Source organism: Lutra lutra, chromosome 2 (genome assembly GCF_902655055.1).
Source record: "Lutra lutra chromosome 2, mLutLut1.2, whole genome shotgun sequence".
In the NCBI taxonomy this organism is placed as follows: Eukaryota; Metazoa; Chordata; class Mammalia; order Carnivora; family Mustelidae; genus Lutra; species Lutra lutra.
The window spans coordinates 64,278,879-64,291,418 of record NC_062279.1 but is presented as its reverse complement, the minus strand read 5'-3'; the positions used below and the strand labels follow the sequence as shown (position 1 = coordinate 64,291,418).

At 37.8% G+C, this 12,540-nt stretch overlaps 2 protein-coding genes across 4 annotated transcripts in view; one reads left to right on the top strand and one right to left on the bottom strand.

Annotated features, from left to right (window-relative positions):
- Nucleotides 1-12,540, bottom strand: part of ARHGAP10 (Rho GTPase activating protein 10) — a 317,730-nt gene that overhangs the window by 108,830 nt on the left and 196,360 nt on the right. For all 3 annotated transcript variants that reach the window (XM_047717603.1, XM_047717602.1, XM_047717604.1), the window contains one exon: nt 4,577-4,635. In XM_047717603.1, the coding sequence (XP_047573559.1) occupies nt 4,577-4,635 (59 nt within the window). The remainder of the gene's footprint in view (nt 1-4,576; nt 4,636-12,540) is intronic.
- Nucleotides 7,515-8,851, top strand: LOC125093819 (60S ribosomal protein L37a-like). The gene is made up of 2 exons (XM_047719511.1): nt 7,515-7,536; nt 8,465-8,851. The coding sequence occupies exons 1-2, from the start codon at nt 7,515-7,517 to the stop codon at nt 8,758-8,760; spliced, it is 318 nt and encodes a 105-aa protein (XP_047575467.1). The 3' UTR covers nt 8,761-8,851.

Here is a 12,540-nt window from a genome sequence, read left to right as displayed (position 1 = left end):
CTCAAGAGAAGTTTTCTAAATGATAAATTATATAATTAGATAAATTATCTTTAGTGGCCTATGCTATATGTATTTCATTTTAATTTGTATAAATTATATAATGAAAAGCATAACTTTTTAAAAATCTAGGATACTGAATTAATCATAACACCAGACCCTAACCTCAGCCAGGGAATTAGTTTACTGTAATACCAAAGCGTTTTTAATTGTGAAAATAAAAATCAGCATCCACAACACTTAATGTCTATGATGCTGTGCCAACTAACAGAGACTGAAAAAGATATGATCATAGTTTACTGGAGCTTATCAAAGATACTTAGGCAGGTAAATATTAAGTTATTTCAATATTTAAATGTCATACGTCAATAGTACAGTAATTTTAGGAAAATATTAGCGGTAAACATCCAAACACTACCCAAGGTGCTTCACTCAACAGACATCAAGTATTTGAGTTCTTCTGTGGGTGACCCTATCCACTGGGAAATGAACATATCTGGCTAAAATAGCTCAATGTCATTAGGCATTCAATTCCTTTAATGTCCAGGTTTCCAAATCATTCCCAATTAAGATCACATGATTTTCCTGCTTCCCACGCATGTTTACCAACTAGAATAGAACATTCCACTTAGGCAAATACCAGTGCCCTAGATCCTCTAATAGTTACATTTTTCATCATAAATGACTTAAGAGCTTTGTGATTATGATTTTGCTTCCCAGGTAACTTGATTACTGAAAGAAAACATACAGAACATAGCAAGACAAGTATTCTTGTTCAGGAGGAAGTATTTTTGTATGATGCCATATTAGGCATCCAAGCTTTGGTGGTCATTCTCAAGCTAAGCTTAACATGAGTCCAATCCTGAATGGGTCTGACTTTTATCAATATGACATATCAAGAACTCTGAGCCTTAAAGGCTAAGACACAGACCATGGACTAACAATCTCAGAGATAATAAACACCAAGAAAAACATCCACACAGACACCTAATAGCCTTCCATTAGATGGGCACAATCATTTGCATTCCTGCACAGACCAAGTAAACTATGTTTTCATTTTACAAATTTCTATACTAAGAGTTCTTTATAACTTCTCACAAGATGGATGGTATGAAGTAATAAGAAATATATACTGGTCTCTGCTTCTGGTTCCTGACATAGAACTCCTAAAAGTCTTGTGAACAGGAGTGCTCAGAGAATCTTTTGTTCTAATACTTAGTCTTTGATCCTAGTTCCTGACACAAAGCTCCGACAACCTCCACAATTTCAAAAGTGACAGAGGAGTGTCTGACGCCAAGCTCCTAAGTCCCTCGGAATTCCCTGGGTGATAAGATCATCTTTTACTCTAATGAGGAGACCTCTGGTGGGCTCCCAGATGGGAGAGGGTCACCTGAAAGACCAAGCCATAATTAGAAGTTCAGAATTTTCAGTCCCACCTCTCATTCTCCAGAAATGGAGTTTATAATCCATCATGTCTACATTATGACACCTCCACAAAAACAGTAGAGTCTGGTGAACTTCAGAGTGGGTGAGGACATCTACATGGCCAGAGGGTGCCACACCCCAACTCCACAAGGACAGAAGCTTCTACACTCAGGACACTTCCGGATCTCACCTTATGTATCTCTTCATCTGGCTCTTCATCTGTATCCTCTATCATATCCTTTATTATATAATAAGATGGCAAATACAACTTTGTGTTTCCCAGAGTTCTGAGACCCATTTATCGTACCTAAGGTGGGGGCTATGAAACTCTGATTTCCAGCCAGTTAGTCAGAAGTCCTGCAGACAACCTGGGACTCACAACTGGTGTCTCAAGTGTGGGCAGGCTTGTGGGACTGAGCCCTTGCCCTGCGGGACCCGATGCTAACTCCAGGTAGACAGAATCAAAATTGAATCTAATTGTAGGACGCTCAGCTGGTTGCAGAATTGGTTGGCGTGGAGAAAAAAGCCCACACTGTTGGTGACCAGAGGTGTCACAAGTGAAGTATTTTGTGTAGTGAGTAAAGGAGAAACAAAGGAATGGTTTTTCATACAGAGAGACTCGAGCTCCTTTCGGCAATTTTAGTTAACTTTCTCAGCTGAGAGGGTTAACTCTCTTAATTTTCTCTTAAAAAAATAATTTCCCAATGTATTCAACACTGAACAGTCGGTATTTTTTAAGAATGAACAAAAAATGTCTGTCTTGTGGTGACAAAAAAGAAATAAAATTCATATTTGTATGAGGCACTCCAGAAATTAACCCACAGGTTCTCAACAGAAGCCTGCAGAGAAGAAACTGAGGAGAGAAAATAAAGGGACCCAAGAGAAACCTCCAGAACTTTCAGCAGGGAAGGCAAAAGAGACCATCTCAACAGCGCAGAATGGATGGAAACCACACTTGATTGAAAGGAATCAAAAATTTGTTTCCATGCTGGTGTGAGAGGCAATAACAAAGACTGGCGATGCTTGATAATTTTAGCAGTCAGCTCTGCTAACAGACACTTTCGCATAACAAGGTCATCTGTGCCATTGTTAATGGAAAATGATAGCCTGACCACAGTCCCAATTTTTCCAACAATATTCAAAAGGGGAGACTAATTTTGGCCACCTGACTTCTACAACTGTTTTTATGTAATTCTTGCAAGTCCATGTGCAGAAGATGAGAGAATTTGCTCCATACGCTTTCCTAAGACAGGCACAGTGAGGACCAAGAGGGGGTACTCATAGAGACTCAAATAAAAAATTAAAGACCTCGCTGGGAATACTGGATACACCAGTTTAACACGTGTACTTTTCTCATTAAAGAAGGTAACTACAGGTCCTATTCCAACCGCAACTCCACTTGGGTACAAACACATGCCAGTAATTACAGTAGCTATAGTATTTCTCTGGAACAGGGACTGTTATTCAAATCATTGTGGAGACTTTTTTACAGCAACCCCAGAAAGTCAGGAGGCCAAACACAAGGCACCGGGCTAGTAGGCGAAGCTACCACATCCCTCAAAGACGGCCTTGACAAACTCTTTAAACTCCCTTCCTACCACCACAAACGCCATTACCACTCGCAAGTTTCTGCCTCTTATGAAGCCTTCATCTGGTAAAAATCATTGACATTAGAACCTCAAACACACCAGCTTCAGTTGCAAGGCGTGATAATCATTGACACTAACTTGTGGTAATTTAAAATCTTACTCCATAATCACTTTATCTTTCTCCCATTCTCAAAGGATTTTAGATGAAAACTGGCACTCTTCTGCTTTTTCCAGTCTCTAAGGCGAACAACATGAAGCAATTGTCCTCCAACTAGAGTTTAATTTCTCTTTTCCCTGCTTGCCAAAAATGCCACAGGGAAGGAATCAAAACAACTAAGTCTTTGCTTGAGTTTTTGCCAAGAAAACTTTCCCCCACTTCCTTGATCACACAAATTCTCTTTAAAAAAAAAAAAAAAAATTTCATCTTTCACGTGAAAACAGAAGTGGGTAGACCCATATTTTTGCCTTTTCCAAAGGCCGATTTTATAAGTACCGTCTAGTTGGGCCTACACATTGCTTCTCTCTATAACACACTAGGAACCTTTACCCAGGCTGCCATAAAGACCTCACAAGAAGATAACGTTTAAAGCAATGTTCAGGCAGCAGTAACAGAGGACCCAAAGGGATTGCTCTAAATTTTTCAACAGATTAAACTATGGAATACATCCAAGGGGGAAGAAAAAAAAAAAAAAAGGAAATGAAAATACAATTATAGCTACTGTCAGTGCACCTGTGAAAACCAATCCTGCAGGTTTTAGCCAGTGGAGCTAAGGTTTTGAATTTTAAATAAAGATCCCTATAATCTGGCAAGTGACTTCACATGTCTCAACCTTCATCTCCTTAACTATTAAATACCTCACACCAATGTATTTCAGACGACTCTGATGATTAAACACCATGTGTCAACACAAAAACTGAGGTGTACGAAACAAAAGAGAGAAAACAAGACAGCTTCAAATGAGTATGACTCACGAAAAATTTAATCACAAATTAAAATTCTACCAGCTATAGGCCTTTTTTATTTAACTTTTTATCACATATAATTCACTATCGGATACTGTGTGGGCTTCTGGCATTATCTCACATTACTCCTTCTGCCTGTAATTTCCATCTAAATATCTTGCTATGTGAAGCCATTTCCAACCTGCTAATCTCTCCAAATCTGCTAATCTTCCCCAACCTTCTGCAAGTTAAATACTTCTGCGTTCCCAAAGCATTTTGCTCATGTCATGATTCTAGATTTTATGGGTTAATGGGAGGTGTGTGTGCCCCAATACTTGCTGGAGAATGGACCCCTGGGGGCAGAAATCCTTTCAGGCTTCCACATACCCAGTATCTAACAGTGATTAGCCACAATAGACAATAAATAAATGTGAATGAATGAATGAATGAATGAATGAATATATCAATAGTCCTGCTTTTTCACCCTCGAAAAGATGAAAGAGATCAAACGTCTTCTAATGTGATTTCTATTTTTAATACAGATTCCAAGAACATCAAGTGAGATTCTTCACGTGGAAACGTTAGACACGCTGTCAACCACTACATCTCTACGTAATACTTACTGGCTGGAACGATGAAATCTCCATGTAACTCATAGGTCATAAGAGGCTCTGGGAGACTCCTGTATGAAAGGACAGCCCAGAATTACCAAACGCATACAAACAGGTCACTGCTCTGTGTCCATTTTTTATAAAAGGTTATAAATGTCATGTGCATTTCTTAGTTAATGTGTAGAACTTTCCCTAAGAAATATTTTACATATCAAATAGATACATAAATCAAATGGATTATTTATTATCTGTACCAGGCACTAACAAAGTTTAACAGCCACAAATCCTTATCAGATTTAATCACATCATATTTCATATTTAATCTTGGAAAATACCTTTACAAACAACTGAAATTATATATAAAACTTCTTTCCATGTACAACTTATTTAAAGTCAAACATTCTGTCCAACCAAATATAAGCATATAGTTTTGAAAATCATCTCTAGGATATTAACTGAAGATGATGCTATAAGAAAACATTAAAGTCTTTCGGAGAAAGACAACTATCATATGATCTCCCTGATATGAGGAAGTGGAGATGCAACGTGGGGGATTTGGGGTATAGGAAAAGAATAAATGAAACAAGATGGGATCAGGAGGGAGACAAACCCTAAGAGACTCTTAATTTCACAAAACAAACTGAGGGTTGCCAGGGGGAGGGGGGTTGGGAGAGGGTGGTGGGGTTATGGACACTGGAGAGGGTATGTGCTATGGTGAGTGCTGTGAAGTGTGTAAACCTGGCAATTCATAGACCTGTACCCCTGGGGCTAATAATACGTTATATATTTATTAATAAATAAATAAATTATTTAAAAAAAGAAAACGTTAAAAACTTTAAACAAAGATCATATCCTTTCCTCTTACAAATCTCTATTACAGAAATATGTCCATTTTTGACCTATGTGTACAAAATAAAAGAGATAGGAAATATGTAACAATGTGAAAAATGCCCACATAATTTTAACCTTCTACCAACCAGATAACACAAATGGTAGTGTATTTTGTCCTGCAGTCAACAGAATGCTGCAGTTCAGTCAATCTGTATACATATCTTAATTTATAAAAAACCAGATCTCTGAACTCTGTAAAAACACTTAAAGAACACTTAGACAAGTATCAATCTGCACAGTCTTCCTGGAGGGCAATCTGGCAAGATATTAAAAATCTTTAAGAGATTTAAATCGTGTAACCCAGAAATTCCTCTTCAAATGCTTAAGAAAAAAGAAAAATCAAAGACATATACACACACAAAAATTTAAGACATATACAAAAGCCAAGAAAAAAATGCAGGGATAAAGGAGTTCATTTTGTATTGCTAAGGAAGACAATTAATCAACAAGACAGGGGCGCCAGGGTGGCTCATTGGATTAAAACCTCTGCCTTCCGCTCAGGTCATGATCCCAGGGCCCAGGGATCAAGCCCCGCATCAGGCTCTCTGCTCAGTGGGACGCCTGCTTCCCCCTCTCTCTGTCTCTGCCTGCCTCTCTGACTACTTGTGATCTCTGTCAAATTAGCATAAACATCGTGTTAATGTATCTAATAATAACAAGAGTTTCAAAATACATAAAGCAAATATTGATGGAACTTTAAGAAGAAACAGCCAAATCCACACCTATGGCTGGAGATTTAAATACTTCTCCATTTGAATAACTGATATAACAAGTAGACAAAGAAATCAGGATACAGAAGATTTGAATATAACTATCAACCAATTTTACCTAATTGATATGTCTCTCATCTAAATGATACTCCATCCAAAAGGAGCAGAAAAGACATTCTTTCCCAGTATACATGGAACATTTATCAAGATAAACCATATTTCAGGCTGTCAAACAAATCTCAATCAATTTAAAAGGGTTTAATTTATACCAGCTATTTCGCTGATTACAATAAAAATTGAATTAAAAATCAGTAACAGAAAGAGATCTGGAAAACCCCAAAGAAAGAGAAACTAGAAAGTATTTTGAACAAAATGGAAATGAAAACACAACATATCAGAATTTAAGGGATACTATTAGTAAAGCAGTATTTAGGGGTAAATTTCTATCATTCAACACCTTATAAGAAGACAGGTCTTAAACCAATGACTTCACTTTCAATCTTGGGGAGTCAGAAAAAAAAAAAAAGAGGAAATTAAACCCTGAATAAGCAAAAGCAAATAAAATCAACGAGATTCAAATTAAACAAGATAAATAAAAGGATAATACATCATTACCAAGTTGGGTTTATCATACAAATGTGGTACTGTCTTAATATTAAAACAAAATGAATGCAATTCACAACAGTAGCAAACTGAAATAGAAAAACTGTATGCTCATCTCAATAGAGAGTTCAGGAGGAAAGAGACACCTCTTCCTATAAATGGTATTAGAATAATTGGGCACTCATATTCAAAAGCAAACTTGGATCTGTATCTCATATCTTAAATAAAAATGAACTCAAAACAGATCATAGATCTAAGAGTATAACCTAAAACTATAAAACTTCTAGAAGAAAATATAAAAGAAAACCTTTGTGACTTTGGATTAGGCAAAGACGTCTTGATACATCACCAGACAATTCAAAAAAAGAAAAACTGATAAACTGGAACTTCATCAAAACTGATGCTCTTTGAAAGACACTATTGAGAGGAGGAAAAGACAAGTCACAGACTGAAGAAAACATTTGCAAAGCACATAGCTGAGGAAGAACTTGTATCCAAAATATGGTTAAAAATTACCAAAATATAGTAAGGCAACAAATAGTTCAGTTTTTTTAACTGCATGAAAGAATACAAACATTTCACCCAAGAAGATGCAGAGATAGCATATATGCACACAGAAAAGTTTAAGATTATTGGTCATTGTGGAAGTGAAAATTCACAGCACATGAGATACCACTGTACACGTGTTAGAATGGCTAAAACGAAGAAAATGGACCATATCAAGAGTCGACAAGGATGCAGAGGAAATGGAACTCTTGCACATTAAGGGTGAGAATGCAAAAAAATAGAACTGTTTTGGGAAAAAAAAAAAGTTTGTCAGTTTCCCAAAATGTTAAACATACAACCAATATAGAAGTAGACAGACATTCCACTCCTAGGCTTGACCCAAGAGAAATATAAGCCTGTTTACTCAAAGATGTGTACAGAAAGGATTTTGGCAGCTTTATTTGTAATAGCCAGAAGCTACAAACAACCCAAAGATCCATCAAGAGGTGGATGGATTTTTTAAAAAATCTGTGGCAAAGGGGCACCTGGGTGGCTTCAGTTGGCTCAAGTCGACTCTTGATTTCAGCTCAGGTCATGATCTCAGGGTCCTGAGAGTGAGCTCCATATCGGGCTCCATGCTCAGTGGGGAGTCCGCTTGAGACTCTCCCCCGCTCTCCCTCTGCTCCTCTCCCGCACTCATGTGTACTCTCTCTCTCAAATAAATAAATCTTAAAAAAAAAAAAAAAAATCTGTGATGTATCCCTACAATGGAACACTGGTTAGCAACAAGAAGGAATGAACTACTGGCACAAGCTACAGCATAAATGAACCCCCTAATTATGCTAAATGAAAGAACCCAGATTTTTTTTTAACAGAAGATATATTTTTATTCCATTTATATGAAATTTTAAGGAATGCAAATTAATGTACAGTGACAGAAAACAGACCAGTTGTTGCCTAGGAATGAGGGAGGAAAAAGGGAAGGGTGGGAGAGAGGGATTCCTCGGGGGAATGAGGAAACTTTGGGGGGTAGTAGTGAGGTTCACTATCTTGATTACAGCGTCTGCTTAATAGGTGTATGTACATGTCAAACTCATCACGATGTACACTATAAAATACACTGTTTACCAAGGTCAATTTCATTTCAGTAAAGCTGTTTAAAAAACAAATAAAACAGATGTAAAAATATATTTACACTCTCTGGGCTCAGACCTAGTTTGCAGCGACATTGCTAAACACACCAAGAATGTCGGAATTATGGGCAAATATGGGACCCGTTATGGTGCCTCCCTCAGGAAGATGGTGAAGAAGATTGAGATAAGCCAGCACGCCAAGTACACTTGCTCCTTCTGCGGCAAAACCAAGATGAAAAGACGAGCTGTGGGGATCTGGCATTATGGCTCCTGCATGAAAACCGTCGCTGGTGGCGCCTGGACCTACAACACCACTTCTGCCGTCACAGTAAAGTCTGCCATCAAAAGACTGAAGGAGTTGAAAGACCAGTAGAAGTGCCACCGTTTGAAACATTGCTAGCCTATAATAAATGGGTTAATTTATGTAACAAAATTATTTTGGCTTGTTAAATTTATTAATTAGATCTTTCAATTTATGTTGCATTAATTTTGCATTCCAGAGGACTTGGAAATTAAAAATCCTTCTAATTTTTGTTGGAAAAAAATATATATATATTTACAGGTCATATTCCCTACATACAACTTAGGATACCACTGCATATTCACCTGCACGTGCGCACACACACACACAATGACAACAACAGGCACATCAATTAAAACTTAAAGCCCTAGTGAAGAAAAGCTCTTTCTTATCTCCTCTCTCCCTCCTCTTCATCTCCTACACTCTCATTTAAAGAAGAAAAATAAAATCAATTATACCATAGCCTAAATAAAAAGAAGTAAACCTTCAGGTTTTGTTTCAAAATATGTGAAAAATGGCAAGGAAGGAAAATGATGACTTGGCATAGAAGGCAAGCTAAATAGTCCTGAAAAGAAAATGGGGGGGGGGGGGAGTGGAAGAGAACACTTAGAAAAGCCAGAGGGAGAATTTCTTTTCCAATAAAAATGAATTTGCATCAAAATATCTTCTATGAGCTAGTTCTACTGTTGTCATATGTCTGGTAGTCAATACAGCATAAATAATAAGTATTAAATATTGTTGATGGTAGGGAAGCAGTAATAAACATGACAAATTCTCCATGCAAAATGTATCATACCGAATCACTGTATCTCTCAACTTGCCACCCAACAGGTTTAAAGCTACCTCCCTTTGCCACCCTTTGGAATCTGTCTATGAATATAAATCATAATATTTATCTAAGCTGGCACTTTCTTCCCGAAAAGTTCCACTCCAATTTCCAGGCTTTAAAAGTTTCCTCTAGGTCAAAGCAGTTCATGAAAAACCTCACAAAACCGCTCATTTGTCCCCTCACAATGGGAAACCGTTGCAATGCACACATTGCTGGAAATCAAAATTACGGTCTGAATAGGCAGGTGACCCATCAGGGAGCTGGTATTCAGCCCTCTAAAACACTAAACTAAGGAATTTCGGTCTCAGGTCAGTAGAAGAAATACGAAGATGCCAAACATGCATCTGCTGCACATCTTTATCCTTCTCTTAGTGTTTTAGGGGTTTGGCTACTTCCCTTCTAACATCTCCAATCTTCCAACCAATAAGATGGCTGGGTTATTTGCAGTGACAAGAATTCAAGAGCAACAGCTTTTTTTGGTGAGAAAAGCTATATTCAACTTTGTGCTCGGGTACCTTAGGTGACAAAGCTGGGATTCCAACCCACACAGGCTGGCTCCCACCACGCTCTTGACCATCACACCGTATTACCTCCTGTGCTGAAAGAAATGCACGGGCTCAGGCCAGAACCAGATAGCCAAAATAAAATCTCCATCTTCTCCCCTTTGGTGCATCACCAGAGAAAGTATTATTTAAACCCTAATTACTGCATTTTTAGTTGCTAAAAATAACAAGGGGAAAGAACAGCAAACCTAACTTTCAAAATCTCCCAAGGCATCTGCCATTTTATGATAATCACTTTATCACATTCAGGCAGACTGTGTATATTGTTAGGAGGGAAGTTATATAATAATAGCATCTCATAATGTTGTTCTGTAGGCATGTTTGCTTCAAGGCAGAATCCAAAAGGATAAAGCAATGTAACGAGAGAAAAAGGCAGAAAAAGCAACATAAGACCAGGAACAGTAAGGGACTAGCTTCAGAAAGCATCAAGAACCAAAAAGAAATTTTATGTGCGGTGCTCAATAAAAAGATCCTCTAAGTTTATCAAACTACTTACCCCACCAGAAAAAAAGAACCACGTGGAACAGGGTAAAAAATAAAAGAAAGAGAAAGAGAAAGAGAAAGAGAAAGAGAAAGAGAAAGAGAAAGAAAGAAAGAAAGAAAGAAAGAAAGAAAGAAAGAAAGAAAGAGAAAAAAAACACTCATACAATTTTTTATAAAACAACTGGATTTTTGCCTTTAGTTTCCCACCAATAACTGAGTCCCCTTGGTCAATCCCTTTAACTGTTTTAGCCATAAATTTACCAAAGAATAAAACAGGTTTAAAGCCACCTCCTGGAGTGCCAGCACCCTTTGCTCGTCAAGTAACATATGTAGCTCACTGTATTTTTATATCCCTCTCCCATCCTTTCCTTCATCCATCTCTTACAGGCTTTCTCAATCTCAGCACTACTAACATTCTGTACCTTTAGAGACAATGGTAGGTTGCTTCCCACACTGTAGGATGTTTAGAAGCCCATCACTGGCCTCCTCCTCTATTGCAGGCCAGTAGCACCCCCTTTCCAGCAATCGTGGCAACCAACAATATTTCCAGACATTGCCAGGTATCTCCTAGGGGAAGCAAAATCTCCCCAGTCAAGAAGCCTCATATCCTGGTGACAGGTACAGCTCTAGATGCTGGAGATACTACAGTGAACAAGACACATAAGATGCCTGTCCTAAGGAAGCTTACATTCTAATCCCCAGGTGGGAGCTAAGAAGATACATTTTGTCCATAATTCTCATCCAAACCAGCTATTCGCTATCAGTGGCAGATAGGGAGACATTAACACATAGATTAAAGCATTAATTTTATCCCTTTATCAACTAGGGACAATAATAATGTACTTCACAGTTTAAGAAAAAAAAATTTAAGCAGTGGTTAAAAATAACTTATTTAAATAAAATATTCAAAAATAGGTAATACACATCTATCCATTGACAAATTTAAATCTCATTAAAAAGTGGAACAACCAGGGGCACTGGGTTGGCTCAGTCGGTTGGGGTGTCCGACTCTTGATTTTAGCTCAGGTCATGATCTCAGGGTTGTGAGGTTAAGCCCCATGTTGGGCTCCATGTTCAGTAGGGAGTCTGCTTGAGATTCTCTCTTTGCCCCTCCTCACACTAGCACTCTTTCTCACTCTCTCCCTCTCTAAAATAAATAAATGGGGGGGGGGACAAAAAAGTGAGACAACCAGGTAACAGGCTTTCTAATATGTTACCACTATGATGTATTCTTGGAATAAATCAATATTTTAAAAACATTCTCTGAATCTAATGAATTCCATAGATTTAACTGTTTACAGGAAATCTGATGGCTAGAGAAACACATTAAATGACACCATGACACAATCTGCCATTTCTACTTAAAAATGACCCAGGTTGGGACCTGGGGGGTACGGTCAGTTGACCATCAGACTCTTGGTTTCAGCTCAGGTCAGGATCTCGAGGTTGTGAGACCAAGTGCCACACTGGGTTCCATTCTCAATGCGGTGTCTGCTTAAGACTCTCTCTCTCTCCCTTTCCTTCTGCCCTGCCCCTCGCCCCCTCTCTAAAATAAATAAACAAATCCTTAAGAAAATAAGAATAAAAAAAGAAAAAGGAGCCAGGTTTATAAAGAAACATACAACAATGCTGAGGGAGAAGAAAGCCGTGCAGAGGCAGGTGACTGTGCAGATTAAAAGTGACTTAAAACATATCAATCAAATGAAATGTGTTGACATTATTCAAGCCCTGTAGGAATTTAAATAAATATGAAAAGACCTTTTGAAAAACAAAACCAGTAAAACATCAAACATGGACTCAGTACTGGATGATATTAATTCTGTTGGGTATGATCATGGTATTCTTTTTATCTTTTATATTGTCTTTTTTAAGTCCTTATCTTTTTGTAGGCATATACTTACAAATCTATGGGGGCAACAATATGACGTTTTAGAAAATCCTTCAAAAAGTATCCAAAAGAAGTAGCAGGTAGGGAGA

Bases quoted from the DNA above. Each gene is read 5' to 3' on its own strand.
- LOC125093819 (XM_047719511.1), top strand. From the start codon at position 7,515: ATGGAACTCTTGCACATTAAGG. The intron at 7,537-8,464 runs GTGAGAATGCAA...CTCTGGGCTCAG, and splicing joins GGAACTCTTGCACATTAAGG to ACCTAGTTTGCAGCGACATT.